Raw genomic sequence first — 25,828 nt, forward strand, 5'->3', positions numbered from 1 at the left:
TCATCCCAGCCAGGGCTTTGTCAAGCCTGACCTTAAAAACTTCCAAGGAAGCAGATTCCACCACCTCCCTAGGCAACGCATTCCAGTGTTTCACCACCCTCATAGTGAAAAAGTTTTTCCTAATATCCAATCTAAACCTCCCCCACTGCAACTTGAGACCATTACTCCTCGTTCTGTCATCTGCTACCATTGAGAACAGTCTAGAGCCATCCTCTTTGGAACCCCCTTTCAGGTAGTTGAAAGCAGCTATCAAATCCCCCCCTTTACTTGTACATTACTCAAGTTTGAACAAAAATGGCGTCCTTCTCTTCAATTTTCTAGTACAAAAAGCTGATAAAAACTGGAATAAAATACTGAGAAATATCCGTACTGTAGTGAAATTAATCAATAAAAATAAAGTTGATTCTGTGACAGAATGGGGTATATCAGCTCGTGTTGTAGTGTAAACGCCATGTATGTGCTGAGCACGTCTAACCTTGCTCAAGACAATTATTGTAATGTATTCCAGACACATGCCCTACCCAGGAAAGATGCTTGCTGTCCTGATGAAGGACCCCATAACTGAGCAGCCATCAACTTGGTTTCTCAACTGGAGGCCCAATTCCATGGAACAATGGCATTTCTATACAGGGGAGCCAGCCTGGTTAGTTGAACTGCAATTTCTCAGTTTAGGCACTTGGCAAAAGAAGACAGACTGCATTGTCAAGGGGGAGGATGCCGAGGGGTAGATGTAAGCAAGACTGGCTGGAGAGAGATTAGACAGGAGGGATTCTGCCTAGTCTGAAATGCTGAGAAGCCATGGACTCAAGGAGGGGTGAGGTCAGACAACGGGAAGCTGCGTCTCCGGAATTTTTTTTTCAAATAATTAGCACTTTTAAAGAGTAAACTGTTAATAAATTCCCTAGCTAAGCCTGTGTTCCTTGCTTTCCTGCACTGTTTTCCACAAAAGGGTTAAACTATAAGCCCAGTGTGATTGCACCTGAGGTGGGACTCTTAGGGAGCATTTGTAAGCAAGGTGGCTCAGAAGGTTTGAGGGACTATTTTTCAGGGAGCAGGGCTTCTAGACGGCAGTCCTATGCCCCAATGAAGAGTTCAGACAGAATTCTGCCCAGACCCCACTGGTTTGGAGGCCTGTGGAACCTGCAGTTGGGTGCATTTGCAATAGACTGCCGATACAGAGAGGTACTGGGAATATAGTTAATGGGAGAAGAATAAGGATAATGGAAAGTTAAGTAGCAATATGTTGGGTAAGACAGGCCTGGAAGTGGACAAGATGTTTTTATTAGATTGGACTCCATTATCCTGATAGCAGCACTTCTGGTCCTTAACCAGTAAACCAATGGCACAAGTAACATGAATGCTGGCTGAGTGGGAGAATCCTAGGCTGTAATAACCTCTCTAGTAAGCCATTAAAAGAACCTGGAAATGTAACTCATTAAACAGAGTACCAAGGAAGGTAATTGTCCAGTTAGAGCAATTGCTAATGGATCACCCACTCACAGGAAACATTACAGATGGGGTGAGAAAGCAAAGTAACGCTAGCTCAGACCACAAAAATGCCAGGGTAGGGTGAAAATTTTTAGCATAATATGGAACTGCAGAATGAAAACTTCTTCAGAGTGTCCCTGTAGGTTCTTCACTTCTGGTGAATGTGTGCCCATGTGTTTGATCAGAGAATTTCAGCAGCAGTGCTTGCCTGGGTCATGCATGCGCTGTCCCCATCGCACATCATTGTCTGCATCTATCTACCATGCCTGACCAGATGCCACTCAGTTCCTTCTCAACTGTTCTCGCCCTGAGAAGGTACTTCCAGCAGTGTGAAAAATAAATAGCTTTCTTCAGTGCTTAAAATAGTTTTTAGAGTGGTTTTAGAATACTAGTTAGATTTACTTACACTTTTTCAGTTTATTTTTTTTGTTGAAAAGAAAATACATATTTTCCTATCCCTCAGAATAGTTTGTGTTCACCCTTGGGCTGAACCGCCATAATTCGATCCATGCCCAGTTCACCGGGCTTCAAGTGGTGCCCTTCCTCGTAGGAGGCAATCTTGGTATTGGATGGACACTCGCAATACATCCGATGCTTAGGTAAGACACATATCCCACAAAAGTGTTCTCACTGCAGCAAGTTGATTTAAAGGCTCACGCCAGAAAGGACAGAGACTTGCATTTCAAACTTACACTTATGGAGACGTATAGCATCGAATCCTGGCCAACAGACGGCCTCTGGACAACAATCTCCAGAGACTTTACCCTCTTCACAGAGGAAGGCTCACTTCACCAAAAAGGTAGCGAGGAAAAAAGCATCAACTTCCCCCCCGAAAAGGCTCATTCTGTATCCTCAGTACTGACCACACCACAGCTGAATACATATGAGGCACCAGGAGCCGCTGGTACCACGCATATTGTGAAAGCCAGTGACCACAAGCAGGCAGGCTTGGAGTCAAGAGGCAAACGGAAGCCCACCTCCTTTGCTATGACATTGAGGGACCCGCCCAAAGATGCAGCACCAAGGTGCTCCCCACAGGCTACGGCATCACCATCTGCTCCAGTAGCACAGAGCAATCAGATGTCCACACCGATGCTTGTAACTGCAACAGCGTCATCAGCTCTGACCATTTTGGCACTAAAACCACTGGATCTCTTGAGATAAACTTATGTGTAGTGCTGGGGAGGAGCTGGTGGTTGTGGTACATATAGGTACCAATGACATAGAAAAAGTCCTGGAGGCCAAATTTAGGCTGCTGGTGAGAGATTGAAGTCCAGGACCTCCATGGTAGCATTCTCTGAAATGCTTCCAGTTCCACATGCAGGGCCAGCTAGGTAGGCAGAACTGTAGGGGGTCTCAATGCGTGGATGAGACAATGGTGTAGGAAGGAGAGGTTTAGATTTATTAGGAACTGGGGAACCTTTTGGGAGAGGGGGAGCCCATACAGGAAGGATGGGCTCTGCCTAAGCCAAAATGGAACAAGATGGCTGGTGTGTAAAATTAAAAAAACAGCTCTGACCTTTAAATTAAGGGCTGGGGGAAAGCCAACAGGTGCGGAGGAGCATGTGATTTGGACAGAGACATCCCCGAGGGGAGGATCTATTAATGGAGATTCTCTGTCCTAGTAAGGAGGAAAGAATGGAAAATAAAATACAGGTAGGATCTGATGAGACAGTCAAATGAAAGAATCCCATTTAATTACATCAGGTAATGGCAGCTTAAAAAAGACACATATAAATGCTAGAAGTCTAAATAATAAGATGAGTGAACTAGAGCGCCTCATATTAAATGAGGATATTGATGGAATGAGGACAATCAATGGGACACAGTAATACCAGGGCACAAAATATATCTGAAGGACAATACAGGTAATGCTGGTGGAGGAGTGGCACAATATGTGAAAGAAAGCATAGAATCAAATGAAGTAAAAAATCTTAAATGAACCAAACTGTACCATAGAATCTCTATGGATAGTAATTCCATGTTTGAATAATATATCAGCAGGGATATACTACTGACCACCTGACCAGGATGGTGATAGTGACTGTGAAATGCTCAAGGCATATCAGAGAGGCTATAAAATAAACTCAATAATGGGGATTTCAACTATCCCTATATTGACTGAGTACGTCACCTCAGGATGGGATGCACAAATAAAGTTTCTTGACACCTTAAATGACTGCCTCTTGGAGCAGCTAGTCCTGGAAGCCACAAAAGGAAAGGCAATTCTTGATTTAGTCTTAAGTGGAGCACAGGATCTGGTTCAACAGGTAAATATAGCTGAGCTACTTGGTAATAGTGACCATAATACAATTAAATTTAACATCCCTGTGGTGGGAAAAACACCATAGTAGCATTTTATTTCAGAAAGCAGCACTACACAAAAATGAGGAAGTTAGCTAAACAGAAATTAAAAAGATACAGTGCCAAAAATGAAATCCCTGCAAGCTTCATGGAAACTTGTAAAAGACGACATAACAGAGGCTCAACTTAAACGTATACCCACACATTAAAAAACACAGAAAACCAAAAAAAAACCACTGTAGCTAAACAACAAAGTAAAAAGCAGTGGAAAGGCACAAAGGCATCCTTTAAAAAGTGGAAGTTAAATTGTACTGAAAAAAAATATAAAGGAGCTCTTGGCTATGACTGCCTTTTTTCATTTGCACCTCACTACACTGTATCCACTAGCTCACCCTTGTCCATATGCTTATTGACATCCTCAAAGAAGTCTAGTAGATTGGCGAGGAATGATTTCCCTTTACAAAAACCACTGACTCTTTTCCTCAACAAATTGTGTTCATCTATGTGTCCGACAATTCTGTTCTTTACTATGGTTTCAACCAGTTTGCCTGGTACAGAAGACAGATTTAGCAGCCTGTAATTGCCAGGCTCACCGTTAGAGCCCTTTTTAAAAATTGGCATCACCTTAACTATCCTCCAGTCATCTGGTACAGAAACTGATTTAAATGATAAGTTACATACCACAGTCAGTAGTCCTGCAATTTCACATTTGAGTTCCTTCAGAACTCTTGGGAGAATACCATCTCCTCCTGGTGACTTATTGCTGTTTAATTTTATCAATTTGTTCCAAAACCTCCTCTAATGCCACCTCAATCTTAGACAGTTCTTCAGAGTTGTCGCCTACAAAGAATGGCTCAACTTGGGAAATCTTCCTTCACAGCCTTAGCTGTGCAGACAGGTGCAAAGACTGTAGTTAGTTTCTCCCCACTGGCCTTATCACCTCCCTTGAGTACTCTGTTAGCACCTTGACTGGCCAGCTGCCCCACTGGCTGCTTCGCCCGCTTTTCTGCTCCTTGGGCACAGAGCTGAGAAACCGGGCCACCTGGCGGCCGGTCGGGGCCTCGGGAGCGGAGCTGGGCAACGGCCCGCCCCCGGGCTCTGCGCACCGCGCGCCAGGGAACGCAGCGGTCCAGCCCCGTGCGCGGGGCTCGGGGGCGCCCCGGAGCTCCCGCGATCGGCTCCGCCCTGCGCCGGCCACGCGTGCAGCACCGCCGCGTTCCTTCCGCCGGAAGCGGCGCCCGCCGCGTGTCGCACCCAATGGGGTCCGGAGGATTTTGCCTCGGAGACCAGGTGGCGCTGATACTACCCTGATCCGGCCCCCGGGGCGGGGGAGCCGCCCTGGCGGGACCCGGCCTCCGCGGGGGCGGCAGGTGGAGGAGAAACCCCGAAGCTCGGGACAGAAGCAGGGCTAGAGTCGGAGCCGCTGCCGGAGCGAGGTGAGGAGGCGCCCGCGACCCGCGAGTGGGGCGGCTGGGGGGGCCGCCGTTGGGTCTCTCCAGGGGGAGCCGGTGCTGCAGCCCGATGCGGGGGGGGCTCATCCCCCGCTTCGCCAGGCTGTGCGGCTGCTGCCTCCCCGGGCAGCGGCCCCCAGGCTGCTGTGTCCCGGCCTCCTCCACCCTCAGCCGGCTGCAGCCAGCCTGGGAACGGCCGCGGCTTGGAGGGAGCCCAGCCAACCAGGGCCCGGGGCACACGTTCCCTCCGGGTTGGGGAGAGAGACAGGTGGAGGGTCATCGTCGGCTTCTCCCCACTCAGGCACTATTGACCTCGATCCTCCTCCTCCGCACACAACGGAGCGGTGAGGTGGGATTTCCCCCTTCCCCCCTTTCTTCAGTGTATGTGTCAAGAAGCCCAACCTGTGTCATGTTCCCTGGTGCTGCGAGGCCGGGCCTGTGGCCCGTACCAAAATCAACGGTAAACCCCCTAACCAATTAAATGACCCCAGCACACCCTATGTAAGCCTTAAAATCTGGACATAATGCAATATTGAAACACAACTGAGTCATCAAAAATACTTCTGTTCGCAAACATAACAGATCATTACACATCACAGGAAAGCTAGATATGGTGTCCTATAAATAGGGTATTTGCTAGGAGAACTGCACAAGACCCCTTGTAGAATATTGTTGAGTCAAATTATTTAAAAAGAAAAGGAGTACTTGTGGCACCTTAGAGACTAACACATTTATTTGAGAATAAGCTTTCATGAGCTACGGCTGACTTCATCGGATGCATCTGATGAAGTGAGCTGTAGCTCACGAAAGCTTATGCTCAAGTAAATTTGTTAGTCTCTAAGGTGCCACAAGTACTCCTTTTCTTTTTGTGAATACAGACTAACACAGCTGCTACTCTGAAACCTGAAATTATTTAAAGTGTCATTGACTTAAATTCTACAGATCTTAAGGTCATTTCTCTAGATCTGTTTGATTATAGAGTAGTAATCTTTGCAGGTAATTACATTAGACTTATAGCTTCTTAGTATGTTGGCAGAAAGAATAACTTTTTTGATATTTTTCCATACCCCCCTGTGATGCATCTGGCTGCATATAGTAATTTCTTACTTTAAATAATATGGCTCTAGTACCACTGAAACAATTTTCTTCAAACCTGTCTTATTTCTTATAGCTCAAAGTTTACAAAACAACCAAGTTTGAACACAATTGTTTTAGCAATTTTTTAATATATTTGGGGTGTTTGCGTACACAGATTTTTTTTTATCAGAACGTAAAGGGAAAAGAGTCCCTTTTTTCTGGATCCCTCTTTTTGGCCAGTGTCACACTGGGAACTCATGTTCAACTGATTATCCACCAAAAAGAAAAGGAGTACTTGTGGCACCTTAGCGACTAACCAATTTATTTGAGCATAAGCTTTCGTGAGCTACAGCTCACTTCATCGGATGCATACTGTGGAAAGTGTAGAAGATCTTTTTATACACACAAAGCATGAAAAAATACCTCACCCCACCCCACTCTCCTGCTGGTAATAGCTTATCTAAAGTGACCACTCTCCTTACAATGTGTATAATAATCAAGGTGGGCCATTTCCAGCACAAATCCAGGGTTTAACAAGAACGTCTGGGGGGGGTAGGAAAAAACAAGGGGAAATAGGTTACCTTGCATAATGACTTAGCCACTCCCAGTCTCTATTCAAGCTTAAGTTAATTGTATCCAATTTGCAAATTAATTGCAATTCAACAGAACGCCACTAGCCGTCACCTTCAGTCACCAACTAAAACCCCTCCAACGCATTATTAAGGATCTACAACCTATCCTGAAGGATGACCCAACACTCTCACAAATCTTGGGAGACAGGCCAGTCCTTGCCTACAGACAGCCCCCCAACCTGAAGCAAATACTCACCAGCAACCACATACCACACAACAAAACCACTAACCCAGGAACCTATCCTTGCAACAAAGCCCGTTGCCAACTGTGCCCACATATCTATTCAGGGGATACCATCACAGGGCCTAATAACATCAGCCACACTATCAGAGGCTTGTTCACCTGCACATCCACCAATGTGATATATGCCATCATGTGCCAGCAATGCCCCTCTGCCATATACATTGGTCAAACTGGACAGTCTCTACGTAAAAGAATAAATGGACACACATCAGATGTCAAGAATTATAACATTCATAACCAGTCGGAGAACACTTCAGTCTCTCTGGTCACACGATTACAGACATGAAAGTTGTGATATTACAACAAAAAAAACTTCAAATCCAGACTCCAGCAAGAAACTGTTGAATTGGAATTCATTTGCAAATTGGATACAATTAACTTAGTCTTGAATAGAGACTGGGAGTGGCTAAGTCATTATGCAAGGTAACCTATTTCCCCTTGTTCCCCCCCCCCCCCCCCCGACTTCTTGTTAAACCCTGGATTTGTGCTGGAAATGGCCCACCTTGATTATCATACACATTGTAAGGAGAGTGGTCACTTTAGATAAGCTATTACCAGCAGGAGAGTGGGGTGGGGTGAGGTATTTTTTCATGCTTTGTGTGTATAAAAAGATCTTCTACACTTTCCACAGTATGCATCCGATGAAGTGAGCTGTAACTCATGAAAGCTTATGCTCAAATAAATTGGTTAGTCTCTAAGGTGCCACAAGTACTCCTTTTCTTTTTGCGAATACAGACTAACAGGGCTGTTACTCTGAAACCTGATTATCCACCATGACTCCCAAATCTTTTTCAATCACTGCTTCCCAGTGTGGAGTCCCCCAATCTGCAAGTATGGCTTGCACTATTAACATATAGCCATATTGAAATGCACATTGTTTGCTTGTGCCAAGTTTATCAGGCAATCTGGATTGCTCTGAATCAGGTGACTTATCCTCTTCATTATTTACCATTCCTCCAGTTTTGTGTCATCTGCAAACTTTTATCAGCATTAATGATGATTTAATGTTTTCTTCCATGTCATTGATAAAAATGTAAAAAATAGCATAGGACCGAGAACAGATCCCGGCAGGATGCCACTGGAAACACACCTGCTTGATGATTCCTCATTTACAGTTGCAATTTGAGACCAGTTAGCCAGATTTTAATCCATTTAATATGTGCCGTGTTAGTTTTAGATCATTCTAGTGTATTAATCAAAATGTTGTGCAGTATCAAGTGAAATGCTGTACAGAAGTTTAAATATATTATGTCACTTATGTCTAATCAACCACATTTGTAATCTCATCAAAAAAAGATATCAAATTAGTTTGACATGGGTTCCATAAACCCATGTTGATTTGCATTATTACATCACCCTCCTTTAATTTTTTGATAATTGGGTCCCATATCAGCCACTCCATTATCTTGCCTGGGATACATGTCAGGCTGACGGGCCTAATTTTTTTTTTTTTCCCCCACCTTGCCTCAGCCTGTGGGCTACTGCCAGTCACCATCTAGCCCCCTTTCACTGTGGCTGACTGCAGTCTGTACAAGCCAGTCATCATAGGCAAGGGAGGTTTTGACCTGCTGCCTTCCCCTGCAACCCAGTACCTCCAGGGGCCTTGTACAAGTCCCTGCAGCCTGGGGAATTACCGGCCCGGCGCTCCGGAGCTCCTCTGGCCTTTCCCCAGCCCCCCTTTACTCCAGTACCCCGGTCATCCTGTTTACCCTTTTTACCCAGTGCTCCAAGGATTATTGAAAATTTTGTAATACTCCTGGATGCAAGTTATCTGGACTGTCCGATTTAAAAATGTATAATTTTGGTAGCTTGTGTTGAACATCCTCCAGAAATACTAGTGCAGGGAAAGAGTATTATCATCCGCATATGATGAGACTATATGTACTGTTTTTTCTCCATATACAGAATGGAAATAGGTTTCAGAGTAACAGCCGTGTTAGTCTGTATTCGCAAAAAGAAAAGGAGTACTTGTGGTACCTTAGTCTCTAAGGTGCCACAAGTACTCCTTTTCTTGTTGAGAATGGAAATATTTATTAAACACTTCTGTCTTTTCTACATTATTTTTGCTAATTCTACCATTTCCTTCTAGTAATGGACCAATACCTTTGTCAGGATTCTTTCTAGTCCTAATATATTTTAAAAACTCCTTCTTGTCCTTAACTCTGGTAGCCATAGATTTTTCCTTGTGCTGGGATGGCACTAATTGCACTGATGGATTTTGCCTATGGCCATGCTAATTTTGCTTGAAATATCAGATGCAGCTGATGACATCGTAGACAGCAAAATGCTGCTCTTTGCAGGTGTGGCTCTGAATATGTTAAGCTGTTTTAGCTAACTTCTCAGATTGATTCTGGAGATTTGTGAGGAGCATCTGCTGCTTCTCCTCTCCAAAGAGGAAATCTTAATCCTAACCTTAATCTTGTCACCAGTCTTATTCAACATCAATTAAAGTAATTTAGAAAGATTGTAAAAAGACAATGTGCAACACCATTATTGTGCAGATGACACACAGCTGTGTGTATCTTTCTCATCCAATGCAGACAATGAGCTCTTCAAACTATTCCACTATATGAAGGAAATTGGAATCTGAATGAAAAACATGTGTCTGAGGTTAAATGTGGGAAATATGCAGATGATTCTAGTTAGAAGTGGAAAGCACTTCAAGGACATAATAGCTCTGTCGAGGAAACTTGCCCACAAATAATCAAGGTGCATCATCTCAAGGTCAGTTTGGACTCATTGTTGCAACCTGGTCAGAGGTAGCTGGCACTGTGCAACCTTTGAGTTTGCTATGGCTGGTGACCACAGGATGAAGTTTTTAGGATGGGATGTAGAGCATTCTCAGTGGAATGCTCTGGGCTTTGGAACTCTGACACTCATGGTCAAGACAGATCCTAGACTTGTTAGAGTGAAAAACAAGACTGTCGTTAATCAGGCTCTCTCAAAAAAATGAAGTTGCAGAAGGGCCTGAGAATATGCTCCTGGATAACAGAAAACAACCCTGCTGGGTTTGGAGTTGGGTTTCTGCAGGAAGAAGTCTATGCCAGAGACCCAGTAGCCCCATGTACTAGTGATGAAGGGAGTGGGGCTTAGGCACCAGGAGGGAAGGTAACAGTAAGGCATTTAGGTTCTGATATGAACAGAATTGGCAGCAATCCATAGTTTTGTAAGTAGCACCTAGCAAATTTGTGGTTGCAGCAGAAATATTACATATTATGTGTGACAGGGTAGCCAGATTTTGCAAGGGTCACACATGCAGACAAGTCTTTCAGCTCAACCCATAAGAAATTGGGTTTGAAAATGCTGAGTAACTGAAAGAGAGGTGTTGTAATGGAAGTTAGACCTCAACTCTTAAATAGACTTTGAATGGCTGTAGCCACAGATAGGCTTTGACAGGACTTCCAGACCACTACAAGCCAGAGATGGATATGAAAGATGAGTTTGGGAGGGAGCATCAATGAAGTCCAGGGGTAAAACTCTGGTGTGCAGCTTGACCATCTTGTGGTAGGGACTGTCTGTGGACACTGCTGTGGTTCATAAACTTAATCTCAAACTAGATGCAGGCTGACAGATATGTGATGGATACTGAAACCCTGCTTTGGCTGTTGGAAAGGAAGAGAAACTCTCCCTCCTTCTCTCCTCCTCTACCAGGGCCTCTGATCCCTTCAGTAAGGAGGTCTACAGCTACAAGCACAATTCCAGTGCTTCGGTGCATGATAGCCTAAACCTCAGCTTGTTTAGCTGCACCATTTCTTTAGAATTCTGCTTTCTTAGTGGCTTGTGGTTGGTGACATGTTCTCTGAAATAACCGTGATTTTAACTGTTTGGGGCCTTGCTAAATTAGGATTACAATTTTGAATTCAATCTAAAAGCAAACATGGAGTTAATGGAGTATGCAGACCACTGGGGTGATGTGTTCACAATTGGTTGCATAAGAGGCCACATGTGTTCACATACTCAGGAACTCCATGAAGAGTGGGTTGCAGTAGTCTCACTTCAAGGTGACAGGCCTGGATCACAGTGGTAAGGTCCTTTGCAGAAGAAACAACACATGGTAGAAAGCTGTCCTTTGCCACTGTTGTTCTACCTCTTCCCTGTAGCACAGCAGTTTTCAAACTTTTTTTGAAAAAAAAAGCTGAGCCCCCCCTTTGAGTTACAATTTTTGGTTGTGCCCCCCAGCCCAGACAAAAATAGACACTTGCAAAAGTATGCTTGATAGCCTACTCATAAACCTAACGAGACCTTAATATAACTTTAATTAAATTACCTACAACTGTAAGTGTCAAATACACAGACCTTTAATGGAACAGCCCAGATTTCCTCAGCTGCAGATTGCTACCTTGCAGCCAGGCTGCACCGCTAGGACAGGGCCAGTACCTTCCCCTTCGGGTTTTCAGAGTGGGGGAAAGCATGTGCGATTAGTCTCTGGGTCCGGAGGCTGCTGGAAGTGGAAAAAGGTGTGGCCACAGTGGGTGTTGACACTGATTCTCAGGCTGGGTGGCCTGCTGAAATGAGTCAGGGGTGGAGGTGGTGCTCCCTCCACCCCCCCCCCACGAGGGCTGGCCCATATCCCGCAGCACTGGCATGAGCTGCCTGGTGTCGCCACTCCCCTCCTTCTGAATGTTCCTCCATGCTCCCAAGGAGGGCGTGCCCCACAGTTTGAAAACCTCTGCTCTAGCTTCTAGATACAGAAGTGGGGAGTTGCTGCTACTTCACTTATTCTCCAGTCTCTTATTTATTTTTTAAATGGTCTTCTGTAGAAAATAGTTTCAGTACCTGCCTCAGATGCTCACAGCTGTGCCAAGCAAAAGCTGAATGAAAGTGACCTGTATTTTTTGGCTCTCAGGATTCTGAATAGCAACCATGAAACTAGCTAGCATGTTATAATTTCAGTCTGTCACTTGGGAAAAGCGTGAGCAGCAGTGGAGAAAGGTTGGATTGATGTCTCTTCAGGCTTACTAATTATTGTACATTGTAACTGTATGTGCTGTAAACTACTTTAGTAAAAGCATACATCCTTTCAGAACTGGTGGATCAGGAACAATCTACATTTTACATGACAGAAACAGTTTCTTACTTGCCACTGTCGCGTAGATTTTTTTTATTTTCCAAGCTGTTGTCACTTATGGTTTGTCTAGACTTGGATAAAAGGTATATTTTAAAGATGCTAGCTAACGTGTTTTAAAACGCTAGTTGAGATGAGGCAAGTGGTATTTTAGCATGTGCTGGCTGAATGAAGTGAACCCTAGTCTTCCCCTTATATACACTAAAAAATTAGGGCTATGGTCTCCAACCTTTTTAAGACAATCACTTTTTGAATTTAAGTGCAACCCAGGACGTACCTCAAAGAAAATGTAGAAATAAGTTTGTTATATAAAGCTGTGATCAAGTGCATAATATGCATAATTATACATTTTCCCTACTTACCGAGTCTCAGTATGACACTTGACTGCACATTATCTGCCAGTGTCTTGAAATTTGGATTGTAATTTGAAATAGCTTGTCAGATGCAGTCCTGCAGATGAGCATCTGTGAGGTGGGCACAATACTTGATCATCTTCATTTGTGAGAATGCAGTCTCACACAGATAGGTGGAACCAAAACAAGCTTTCACTTTTAAAGCACAGCACAGTAGAAGGGGGTTGTGATGAGCTGGGTCACAGAAACTCCCTCAAGACTGTCACTAGATGTGCTGGGATACCACTGGGAACAAACCCCCCTGCCAGAAAAGGCTTCCCTCCACTCCTGTCTTGCTGAGTGGGTCACAGCTGTTGGCTTCAGCATAGACCCAGAGGTTGGACCACGCCCCACAGTTCACAGAAATTAAGATTCACTTAGCCCAGCGGCTTCTCAGTTAACAGGGGCTTTCCCTGCACCCAGTATTCAGTCTTTCTGGGAGCCTAAACCCCGAATAAATCCACACTGTCTGCAAAGTCCCCAGAAAGTGCTGGAGTTTGAGACAGCAACTCTAGCACTGTTTAGCTGCTGCTTAACCCTGTAAGTGCCTAAACTCACTAATTGCTTAAGTTTTTGTGGTAAAAGTAACTTGCCTCTGAACATGTCCACTGCTGTCTCTCAGTAGGTGTCCAGGCACTTGTCTCTTGCCTATGCCCCCAAGCAATCTGTGAACCAGGGGAAGATAAATGTTCCTGTACCTAAGTCAGATGCTGGGTCTGATCCAGTAGACATGCTCAGAGGTCACCTGACTCCACGCACAACAGCTGGGTGATGGGAGAGGAGGACCTCTCTTATAACTTCTAGCCTAGTGGTTAGGGTACACACCTGGGATGTGGGAGACTACCCATTCAATTCCCCTCTTCTGCCTGTTGAGAGGGGATTTGAACAGAGAGCTGCTACCTGTCAGGTGAGTGCTCTAAATGCTGGACTGTGGGATATTCTGAGGTGGGTCTCCCCCATCTCTCCTAGTGAAGTTGCACTTTTGAGTTAAATAGTGGGCCAGAGAGAATGAGAATCATTCTAGAGCTCAGCAGTTGGCGCTCTCACCTGAAATGTAGCAGATCCCTTGTCAAATCCCTTCTCTTCAGGGTGGGGAGGTGAGAATTGAGCCAATGGCTCCCACATCCCAGGTGAGTACCCTAATCACTGGGCTAAAAGATCTAATTGGGGTGGTTCCATATCTCCCTAGGTGGGGCTTTTCTGTGGAGTTAGGTAGTCTCTGAGCACATCTTTTTAGACCAGGCCCAGTGCACCTATCTTCCTCCAGTTCATGGATCACAAACAGATAAGCACCTCTCTGTAGATCAGATATAGGTGCATATCTCTGTGAAAGAAGCAAGGGCTTAGGACACACATCTTCCAATAAGAAAAGGAGTACTTGTGGCACCTTAGAGACTAACCAATTCGGATGCATCCAATGAAGTGAGCTGTAGCTCACAAAAGCTTATGCTCAAATAAATTGGTTAGTCTCTAAGATGCCACAAGTACTCCTTTTCTTTTTGCGAATACAGACTAACACGGCTGTTACTCTGAAACATCTCCCAATGGCTACCTTAGGCAGCTCCCTGCCTAACATGCTGGATTTTGTAGATTGCATTCTAAGGTGCCCATCTTTGCCCATTCATTGTATGGGGAGATAAGGCACTTAACTCAGGCTTTGTGGATCTTGCTGTTCCTGTGACCTTTTTTCCTAGGCAGCAAAAAGTTAGGTTTTACAATGCTGAGTATTGCAACACTGAAGTATCTTTGTAGATCCAGGCCTTTGTTCCTATTTCTTGGAGAGATCCCAGTGGCTAGTTTTGGGCAAATGCTCTTCTGCCCCAGGATTCTCTCGTGTTTCCATAGGGTTCCATTGTGGTTGTTCCCCCCCGCCCCAAATTTTGTTTATAGTTTATATGGGGCTGGTAGGAAGATTTGTATGCAGACATGAGTTGCAATGTCTTCAGTATGCTGACGATATCCTCTCTGCCTCAGTTTTATAGGACCTTGCTTGTCCTTAACCAATTTTTGAAACCTTTTATGTGATGTAAATGATGGATTGCCAGCTGAGGCTCTGTCCAGTTAACATTAAAGCAATGGTGTAGGATGGGGGAAGCAACTGAAAGATATGAAAATATTTCCCTCTTTAATTTAGGGTGTGTATCTGCCATTTGTTACTCAAGTTGGCAGGCTGGGATTACTGTTGGATCTCCAGTTCTGTATAACTATAGAAGCTCTGACAAGGATGGCCTTTTATTTCCATCAGTATCTGACTATGAGGTTGCAACCAGTTGTTTCTGATGCATGCACATTGTTACCATCATTCCTGCTTTTGTAACATCAAGGTTGTAGTATGCAATGCATTCTGTATGGTGCTATGCCATAAATCAACTGGGAATCTAAAGTTAGTACAAAAAGCAGAGCTCAGTTGTTGGATGGAGTTTCTCGCAAACTGTTTTTTGTGACTTGGTGGTATTGGTTATCTGTAGGTTTCCAGGTGGACTTAATGGTTCCTAAATAACTTTTTAGTCCCGTGTCATACTGCTGTAACTGTGGTCAGTAGATTATTTGTGAGCTTCAAAGTAAGCATTTGGGTAATTTGAAAGAAATTAAGAAATTTCATTTTTGGTCATTTTGTCGCACTTTGCGGCTAGTCGGTTTAATTGTTTTTGCTGAATAGTCAAATAGTGTAGTTTTCTGTTTGAAAAGACCCTTTATAAATGTTAACAGGGAAATAAAATTATCTTCAAAAAAGGAATTAAAACAAAACTAATATTACATAAATTGTGGATTTTTTTAAAAAAATAGTCTATTTCAAATAACTGAAGATGAGTGTCCCTTTTAAGTTCTTGCCACTGTGTCAGTTTTGTTACAACCTCTGTCCACACTGGGTGCAATGTTATGCCAGCAAATTTCAATTCTTAGTTTTCATTTGCTTTATTAATTCTTTTGTGCTATGTTACATGGAATTTTACATGTCCATCATCCTAATCATATATCCATTCTGCTTTCCATGAGGACAATTGGGGGATATTATGAATATCATTTAAATGAAATTTTTAAGTTTTATTTTGTCTGATAAATTAACACTCCCCCTCCCCCACCCTAGTTTAAGAAGCTTCCATGACCTGGAGACAGTTTGACTTGTTTTGTTCTCTCTTTTAAATAGGAGATGATACATAGAAATGAATCCTGTACTTCAGGGCAGGTACCTATGAGCTACTTATGCTGCCTGATTTACATATTGGAAGAATGGACTGGTGTGGAGTACCTTGAGGACTATCTGAATTATGTGGCATACCTTTTATGGGTGTTTACTCCACTCATAATAGTTTTTATACTTCCTGGACTTATCCTCCTCCTCCTCTACATTTCCATTATTTTTCTTTATGTTTATAAGAGGAAGAATGAACTAAAGGAGGCTTATTCCAATGATATCTGGGATGGTGCAAGGCAAATGGTGGCAACTTTATGGGATGGACATGCAAGAATATGGCATGGTAAGCAAGATTTGATTGTTTTGTAAGTGCTGAAACTATTGTCACTGTAGTTTAATGACTTAGGCCTGTCAGGCTTCTTTTTCTTATTTGTTTGGAAATTTCATGTAACTCTTATTTGCTCAGAAAATAAACGTGTGCTTAGGATTGACAGTGTGCTGTGTTGTAGCTGTGTTGGTCCCAGGATATTAGAGACAGAAGGTGGGTGAGCTAATATATTTTATTGGACCAACTTTTGTTGGTGAGAGAGAAGCTTTTGCGCTTGAACAGAGCTCTTCTTCAGGCCACCTTGTGTCTCTAATGATTGACAAGACAGAGGATAAAATTAAGAGCCTAAGCAGCACCTTAGTTTGCTTTCTGCATGACTGTCTCCATCTCCCCCACCCTTAAACCATGTTTGGAGGAGGGATTGACTCCCCCACTTCCCAGCTGCAAGGCAGTACCAGATCCTGGTTGCATTGATTAGGCCAGACAGGTTTCCATCCATACTTGGGTGTAACTCTGTGTCCTCTTCAGTCCTTAAGACTGCCATTGCAGCAAAGAGCCTAGCAACTTCTCTACCCTTCTTCCCTTTCTGACCCACCCAGCTTTCTTACAGCTAATGTTGGATGAGGTCCCTGCTGACAGAGAGGCCTTATATTCCATAGAGAATGTGCAAATGGACTAGTGATTTCCTTCCAGGTGAGATGGGGAACTAAGAACTTCAGTGAACACTCAAACAAAAGAAAACCGTTACTTCAATCACTACAGAGAATCTTTCTGCAGTCTGACAGCCTTTACTCTAACTGACCCATACCAACCTGCAGCAGTTTAAACAGCTGTATTTGTCTTTGAGAAAACAGAAAGCATTTGTGCCAATGGAGATATCATTTCCTTTCCTGCCCAATTAAATCTCAAACTGACATCAGACTAGTAAGTGTCTCAAATATTATATGTAATAAACAGGGACTCTGATTTGAATAATGCCTCGTGGCCCAGGTGGTGCTTAGCTCAGGATGCAGATGCCCAAACCTGTAACTGTGGGTGGATTGTTTTTTCTTGGTTTTTGTAAGGATTAGTTCTTCGAGTAGTGTCCCTGTGGGTGCTCCACTTTAGGTGCATCCATGTTCATGCGCCTCAAGTCGGAGATTTTAGGTAGCAGTGTTGATTTGGCCCACACATGTGCATTATTCTCTGTCTCATGCCCTACTTTGAGGCTATCTAGCATTGCGTGGGTGAACTGCCCTCAGTTCCTTCTCAACCACCCTTGGACTGAGATGAAGCACGAGCAGAGTCCGATAGATGATTCATTCTCAATCTTGTTTTAGTATATAGAGTAGCTACTAGAGTTTCTGTTGTTTAGACGTTTACTACTCCCTTCCCCTTTTAAAATATATACTATAAAAACTTTAGTTTAGTTTTAGCTGGCTTCAAAAACAGTTAATCTCCCTGTCTTTATTGATTTTTTTTTTTTTTGTTATCTTCTCCCCTTGTAGGGAAAGAACCCCAAGAAGGGGCATTTTTGGCTCTCCCAGGTTTAAATGCTGTCTCTCCTAAAGAGAGGCGATTCCGGTCAGCGATGGCCATTCGCTGCTCAGGAGAATCCCATATATCAGAAGTGTCCTCACCTTCAATTTTTGAGAGAAGGTATGAGAGAGAGCTGTGAATTAACACTCAGACTTCTGATGATAGAGAGCTCTCTGAGACCAGCTTCCAACTCCTGGTCCTGGGACTCCCCCAGAGCAACAATCCCTATCAACATCCACGGGACATCAAACTCTGGTAGCGCCAAAGAGGAAATCTACAGATTCCTCTCACAAAAGCACAAAAAAGATGGCTACAAGTCCCCAGACCAAACAGTTGACTGGAAAAAAGAGATCCCTGGAAAAGTCAGCCACCTTGGTACCAACGGAGCTGCAGTGCAGTACCCCTGAGGCGTTTGGTTCCACAGATACTGGCACTGTGCCTAAAGACCCGAGGGGCAAGGCTCAGAGTGTCGGTACTATCTGATGAGCGGCGGTAGAGACTAGACTGCCTCTTCTAAAACAGCACCACTGGAGACGAGGAGAACCGTGGTACTGAGCGCTTCCACGCAGCAGCGTGCGTCTCCTTTCCGGGGACATGTGCACTGCTTGAACACACGAGCGTGACCAGGGACAGCTGCCGGTGAGCCTGGTGCCTGCCCAGTGGGTGGGGCTGCAGACAGTACAGCCGTGCCACAGGAGCTGCTGGTACGGGGCACTGGCTCCTGGGAGTAGCTGCCCCACGTGCTTCTCCTTTCGCTACTGTGGTTCCCATACAGCCCTGCATCTCCACGGATACCAATTTATATCTGCGGATATCTGCATCCGTGGATATAAATTTGTATCCATGCCGGGCTCTACCCCGACTCCCAGGAGATCTTTGAGAAGCAGGGGGCAAGTCTGGATAAGGAAATTACTCCAGCAAAAAACATTTAGTCATCCTCTCCAGCTGAAGCTGTGGATGACTTAAAACAATTTCAGGATCTCACCAAGAGAGTGATGGATACACTTCAGATCTCCTTCGAAGAAGTAAAGGAGTTGCAACACAAGCTGCTGGACATCCTCCACATGTGCTCATCAGTGTGTATTGCACTCCCAATTAACAAGGCCCTATTAGACCCAGCCAAGATCATCTGGCAAACACTGGCCTCGATAACGCCCAAGTGTAAAAGACATAGACTTTCTTTTTTCCCCCTCACCCATCACCAAATTCCCTTGTGGTAGATGCTGTAAATGAACATGGCAGACAGCACCATGCTAAATCAACACCCTGCCACAAGGACTGGAAAAGATTGGACTTATTTGGCAGGAAATCTTACTCATCAGCATCCCTGCAATTTAGGAATTATCAGGCCCTGATGGCGAAATATAATCATATCAATTATGGGAATCTCATTGCCTTTATTGAACATCTCCCAAATGATCAAGGGAACAGTTCCAAGCCATTGTTGACAAGCGCCAACTTCTCGCAAAGGCAGCACTACAGACTTCATTAAACACTGTGGACACAGCTGCCTGCTCCATATCAACGGCGGTAATGATGAGGAGATCTTGGTGGCTTCACCTTTCTGACAGGTTTCAGAGTAACAGCCGTGTTAGTCTGTATTCGCAAAAAGAAAAGGAGTACTTGTGGCACCTTAGAGACTAATAAATAACAAATAAATTGGTTAGTCTCTAAGGTGCCACAAGTACTCCTTTTCTTTTCACCTTTCTGGTCTCCCAAGGGAAGACCATACAACTGTGGAGGACCTTCCATTCGAAGGATCCAAGCTCTTTGCAGAGAAGACAGACATTTCACTCCAGACACTAAAGGACTCGAGCCATGCTACGCTGCTTGGGGGAATCTGCATGCTTGCACAGAAAAGAAAGTATAGTAAATCGCATATGTCACAAAGATCCCGACCCTGTTCCCTCCATCCCAGACACTAAGAACCTCAGTGGAAGAGACAGCGTGGCCAAGACAAACATGGTTCACATGCATTGCTCAATTAGTGGTATGCCCACCAATCACTCTTTAGCCCCTTCATCTCTCAGAACGCTAGACAGATCTACCATCCCAACATACAGATACTCCGACTCAAGGCATGGCTCCTTGATGGTTCGAAAGCATAGAAATGTCCTGTTGCAGAGGTGCTGTTGCAGAAAAATAATGACTTGTCAGACACGTGCAGAAGTGGAAAAGATGCCAAATCTGATGTGACTCAAAACACATTACCCCTATATCCTCTCTCCTCCCACTAGTACTGAACTACATCCTAGATCTAAAAAAAAGTCAGGATTATCTCTAAGATACATCTCGCAGCCATAGCCACATTTCATCATAAGATAGATGACTACTAAGTATTAACTCATCCTACAACGAAAAGATTCCTTAAGGGTATTGGTAACCTCTTCTCATAAATCAGACATCCTACACCAACATGGGACCTTAACCTGGTTCTCAAGAGCCTAACAGTGACCCCTTTTGAGCCCATAGCCACATGCTCACTTATGCATCTATGAAAACATCATTCCTAGTAGCCATCACCTCAAGCTCAGAGAATTGGAGAAATGGGGGGGATCTAATGGTATACCCAGTCTTCACAATTTTTTTAGGGATAAGGTCACACTGAGACCTTATCCCTAAAAAGTTCCTCCTGAAAGTATCCCATGCCTTCCATATGGATCAATTTATTTACTTCCCAACTTTCTTCCCAAAGCCACACCTTGACAATAGAGAATCAATATTACATACACTCGATGTCAGGAGAACTTTGGCGTTCTATTTGGATAGAACAAAGGACTTCAGAAAATCTCCTAAACTATTTCTTTCGATCGCAAAGGATCCCCCATCTCAAAACAAAGATTCTGTAGATGGATATTGAACTGCATTAACTATTGCTATCATACCTGCAATCTTCAAGCTCCGTCTAGAGTTCGAACTCATTCCACCAGATCAGTTTCCACTTCCGTAGACTTCAACAAAGACATTCACATTACAGAAATATGCAGAGCAGCAACTTGGGCATCTGCTCATACTTTTGTGGAACACTATGCAATCACGCATGATTCAGCGTCAAGATGCCATGTTTGGCTCCACTGTATTATCATCAATATTAGACTCTACTCCGAAGTCCCACCCCTCCATCAGGGGTACTGCTGTAGAGTTCCCTACAGTGGAGCACCCACAGGGACACGACTCGAAGAAGAAGCAGTTATTCACTTTGTACACTAATTGTGGTTCTTTGAGATGTGTGTCCCCATGGATGCTCCATGACCTATCTTCCTCGCCTCTATTTCAGAGTTCTTAATAATGGGTTCTGCAGTAGAGAAGGAAATGAGGGATGTTTCCCTGCGCAGTGCTAGATAGCCTTGAGACAGGGAGAGTGTATGTGTGGGCTGAATGGACGCCGTACCTAAAATCTCTCATCGGAGGCACGGGGACATGGATGCACCTACAGTGGAGCATCCATAGGGGGACACCTCTCAGAGAACCACAGTAACTACACAAGGTGAGTAACCACTTCTTTCCCCAGCAGTTTGGATGTATGGTTGGTGGAAGGCAGAGAATCTCTCAAATGATTCTCATCAGTCCTCTTTCCCATTTGATTTCAGTGGGAGGTGGGGTATTTAGCATACTTGAAAATCTGTTTGTTTGGTTGAGTTTATTCCGTGATTACTCCTGGTGGAATTCTGCGCCACTACGCATGTGCAGTTTTCTTTGCTTCCCTGTCAGAAAGTCATTTTTCTGCGGGGAAGCAAAAGTCATGCACTACTCCCTAGCAGCGCAGGTACATCGTTTCAGGCACCTGGAGCAGGCGCTGGAGAAGTAAATCACTGCGGGGCTGGGGACACCCCAGCCAATGGCTCTTACCCTGAGCCAGATCAGCTGCTAGACCTGGCTGGACTGGAGGCAGCAGAGGATGGGACTTCCTCTTCCCCTGTAAGGAGTGGCTGGGGCTGTCAGATCCGCCCTCATAAACCTCCCCCAGCTGCAGGAAGTTCAGCATCCTTCCTTGCTTCCTGCCCCCGTCACTCCTCAGCTATGGTGGGGAGCTGTCACTGTATGGGGAGTTGCTCCCTCATCCACTGAACCTGTATGCATCTGGACCTCCCATATCCAGAAACCCCTGCCAAACCTTACCTGGTACATCCAGAAACCCCCTAGCCCTCCAGACCTGAACCCCACCTCACTGAATCTCAACCCCTGCATCTGGAGCCACCCTGCACCGAGACCCCTGCCTCTGGACCCCTATCCCTCCACCCCCACTGAGCTTCCTGCACTGAAACCCCCACCCTGATGTCCCACCCTCTGCACCATCCTGAGCCCCCACATCCAGACCCCTATGCCACTGTTCCCCAGCTAGCTGCATCCAGACCCCCTGTCCTCGCTGAGCCCCAACCACCCTCACCTGGATGCCCCTGCAGAGTCCCATTGTCCCTGCACCTGGAACGCCTCAATGAGCCTCTGTGCATCCATATCCCCCCCACACATAACCCCCCCTCCCTCCCACCACTGAGCTGCCTGCACCCAGATTGTCCACACAGAATCCCCTCACCCCACACCTGGATCCCCTCCATGCTTGAATCCTGTCTGGTTGAGCCTGCCTGCCCCGCACCTGGTGCAGAGGGGCAGGGTCGCAGGCACAGTTGTCAACTTTCACATGGTAAATAAGCACCCCGACTTTCACAGTAAGCCAAAAATCAAGGTAATCCCATTTCAAAACAAGGCCAAGCCAGTCCGTAAGAACCCCAACACCCTATGTGACTAGATACCCCATCGTGCAGTCTGGGACTGTGGGGGGGCCCGTTGTGCACCCCGATTCTCTTCCTCCCCCCCCGACCCTGTTTGCCAGAAGCCGATTAAAAAGAAGCAACAAGCTGCAAGCCAAAAACTAGCCCACAAGCGAATTAAGCTAAAAACAAGCCCAATTTCTGTTGTTTTTTTTGTGGGTTTGGCATGTCAGAGTGTTTCAGCCCCAGGCCTTGTGCTGCATCAGGGTCAGGTGCAACCTCACCGCTGAGTCCATGTTGCGGGGGCGGAGGGTGGGGGGCTGCACGATGATCTCCCACCTTTGTGCAGCCAGTGGCCTGTGCACCCCAATGCCATGCTGGAGCCTCTGCATTTATTTATTGACAAATGAAACTTTCAGAATTTTAAAATACTGTGCACAGAATTATTAATATTTTGGCACAGAAAGCCCTCAGGAGTACATGACGTATAAAATCCTAGCACTGATGATCAAATAAGCATATTGGATCAAACTAAAATGCTGCTTTCAATTCCTTCCCTTTTGTATTATCATTGAGGCTAACTGCCATTTCCCTGAAAGTTAACCACTCAGGATTTGTTAGTACAATTTTTTCAGACAGAACATGTCATGTCTCTTCTAAGCCTCATGTTAAGAGATTCTTAAAATCAGCACTTAACTTCAGTCTAATTCACTTTTCCCACCCGTTACCTTAACTTGAGCTTGGAGCCGTTAAGAAGTCATAGGTCACCTTGTTTTTTCCATTAAAGAAGTATTTTTGACAGCTATCAATTCTGCTAGGAGAATGTCAAAACTATGGTCTCAATCCATGGCCCCTTTACTACTACTCCTATAAATATAAAGAAATTTTAAGAAATTATCTGCTCTTTATACATAAGAAAATCACCTATTTCTGAGCCTTTTTCATAACCACCCTGTCTAGATCCAGCCAAAGCAAAAAAGGATGTTTGAAGAGCAATTTACATAAAGAACAGAATCCTTCCTGAAAATCATCTGCACATGTTCTCTGCCATTCAGTCAAAGGGAAGTGAGTTTCTAAGGCATTGATAACTAGATAGTGCAAAGCCTGCATCGAAAAGCTTACAGAGCCAAAAATGCAACTTTAAATCTATTAAAGCATATTGGACCAAAACGATCAGCTCTATCAAAGAGCAGAAAAAGGATGTGCATGTATACGTAATTGCTTTTTTTTGTAAAGAAAATGATCATTCTCCGAGACGCTTGCTCTTCCTTCCTCATACCATATCTAAGGTTTGACAGTTCTGTGTGCACAGCTAAAACTCTCTCCAGGTCTACGGTCTGAAGTTACTGTAAACTCATCCTCCCTGGTCTTTCCGACACCTCTCTCCCCTGTGCATACCTTTAGTTATTTCAAAATGCAACTGTACAAAGAATCTTCTTTCCACTTAAGTAAGATGCACAATTTCCCAGTGTTTCTCTGTTCATCTGAGAGGTCTTATAATATCATGAAAGTAATAAAGTTATTTGTGCATGACGATAGCCTAATTCTGTGAACATTATTGTCTTAGTGTTTGTATGGGTTTTAGGATTGGGACTGGCAGCAGAAGGGATTTCTCTTTTTTACAGTTAAAACTTGTATGTAGAATAAAGGAGTTAGAGGACTATAGTCTTTGATAAGTGACTTCATTTCCTCTTTCTAGCTTTGAGAGCATTTAATCAAATAGACAAGATCAGCATGCCAGGAAACCAGATCATCCTTTCTTTACATGTGATGTTAAAGCTCCTCAAATTTTGAAAGGAAAAGCTAATCAAGAGATGAGGCAAGAGTATAATCAAAGAGAGTGGGAGGCATGGAAAAGAAAAAAAATGCAGAAGAAAAATAAAAGGAAAGCATGTAACTAAACTACAGCTGAGCATTTTACACATTTAACATGGATGGGAAGAAAAATACCATTAGAAATGGCTACCCAATAAAAGAAAGGCAAGAGTGAGAGAGAGAGAGAGTGTGTGTGTGTAAAACATATTTCAACAAAGCATTTAAATAAACATGTTTCAAACTTCCGCACAAGTCCCAAAATTGTTTTTAGTACTTTCCTCTGCCACCACCATCTCATTAGTTCTGCAGATACGTTTTTCCTAGGAAGAGATTTTGTTTTTGCTTTTTAATAGAATGCCTGTAAATGAAAAAACTGAAGGGGACATTGTCAAGTCAAAACTTTTTCCTGTCCCCATTTACATAAGGTGGTAGTTCTTGATCACTGATTTGTCACTGCTTCAAACTGTGGTTTACCTACCAATCCTCCCCACCCCATCTGTTCCTTGTTTTAAGTACTTTTTAAATAATCACAATTACATAGGTGATATGAATGAGCCGTAAGACTTGAGCAATATCATAGATTTCTTTGGGTAAAACATACGTTAAAATGATACAATAGTTCAAGATAGTAAGGTAGCTTTTGTATTACTGTAAACTTTGTTTTTAGTTTTCAGAGTAGCAGCCGTGTGAGTCTGTATCCGATGAAGTGAGCTGTAGCTGACGAAAGCTTATGCTCAAATAAATTCGTTAGTCTCTAAGGTGCCACAAGTCCTCCTTTTCTTTTTGTGTTTAGTGAAATTCTTCTCACTCTTTCAGAATAAATAGTTAATTGCTGTGAAATCAGATTTTGTCGTCTTTGAAGTCACCAAGTATTGAATGGCAGCAGCTCTTGTGTTCATCGTTCTCTATAACATGTTAACTTTTCTCAAGGTGGTTGTTATATTGGAGTTTGAGTGGTATAAAACATTGACACCATTGTACCTTGTACTTCTAACAGGTTATGAGGTTCATGGTCTGGAAAAAATACCAGAAGGACCTGGGCTTGTTGTTTTTTATCATGGCGCAACTCCTATAGACTATTTCTACTTCTTGGCTAAACTCCTTATACTGAAGAACAGAATGTGCTATACGGTAGCTGATCACTTCGTCTTTAAATTACCAGGTAAGAGTCTTTCATTGCAAATAGTGAGCTTTTAGTTGGAGACACACTTTTTTTAGTGATATAATACCATAATATTACTGACACACATTAATTAGCACAAGTATTCAGACCGTATCTGCCAGTAGTCCTATGTTGGACAGGACTTCCTTTGGTCTGTAGTAGTCCAAGGCCATCATTGTCCCAGTTTATAAATACCATTGTATGGATTGGATAGATTGTTTGGTGACCATTCCTACCTCATCTGTCACATCGAGTCTGAAAGCAAAGCAGAGGAGATCACGGCACGAAGTAGCAGTCTTGATTAACCACAGCAGCAGCTTCCTTGCCTCCTTCCATTTAATAATGCAGTCAGTGATTTGGGTGACTGACTGGGGCGGAAGGGTATGAAGTGACATTCCATAGTTGGGGGGATGCCCCTGAAGTTGCCAGAGGCAATAAAAATGTCTTTAATATCCTCTCCCTGAAAAGAATGCGTAATGTAACTGGGCCTCAACCCAAGAATACAAC

General features: G+C 44.1%; 1 protein-coding gene across 2 annotated transcripts in view; it reads left to right on the plus strand.

Moving 5' to 3' along the window:
• Positions 1-5,057: 5,057 nt before the first annotated feature.
• The window catches only part of LOC144261105 (DGAT1/2-independent enzyme synthesizing storage lipids-like), a 42,764-nt gene continuing 21,993 nt past the window's right edge, over positions 5,058-25,828 (plus strand). The window contains exons 1-4 of one of the 2 annotated variants that reach the window (XM_077810264.1): positions 5,058-5,228; positions 9,737-9,920; positions 15,802-16,132; positions 25,157-25,321. In XM_077810264.1, the coding sequence (XP_077666390.1) occupies positions 15,805-16,132; positions 25,157-25,321 (493 nt within the window). In that variant the 5' untranslated portion in view covers positions 5,058-5,228; positions 9,737-9,920; positions 15,802-15,804. The remainder of the gene's footprint in view (positions 5,229-9,736; positions 9,921-15,801; positions 16,133-25,156; positions 25,322-25,828) is intronic. The other variant, XM_077810262.1, reaches the window with a different exon arrangement.

Source organism: Eretmochelys imbricata, chromosome 2, assembly GCF_965152235.1.
Source record: "Eretmochelys imbricata isolate rEreImb1 chromosome 2, rEreImb1.hap1, whole genome shotgun sequence".
Classification (NCBI taxonomy): Eukaryota; Metazoa; Chordata; order Testudines; family Cheloniidae; genus Eretmochelys; species Eretmochelys imbricata.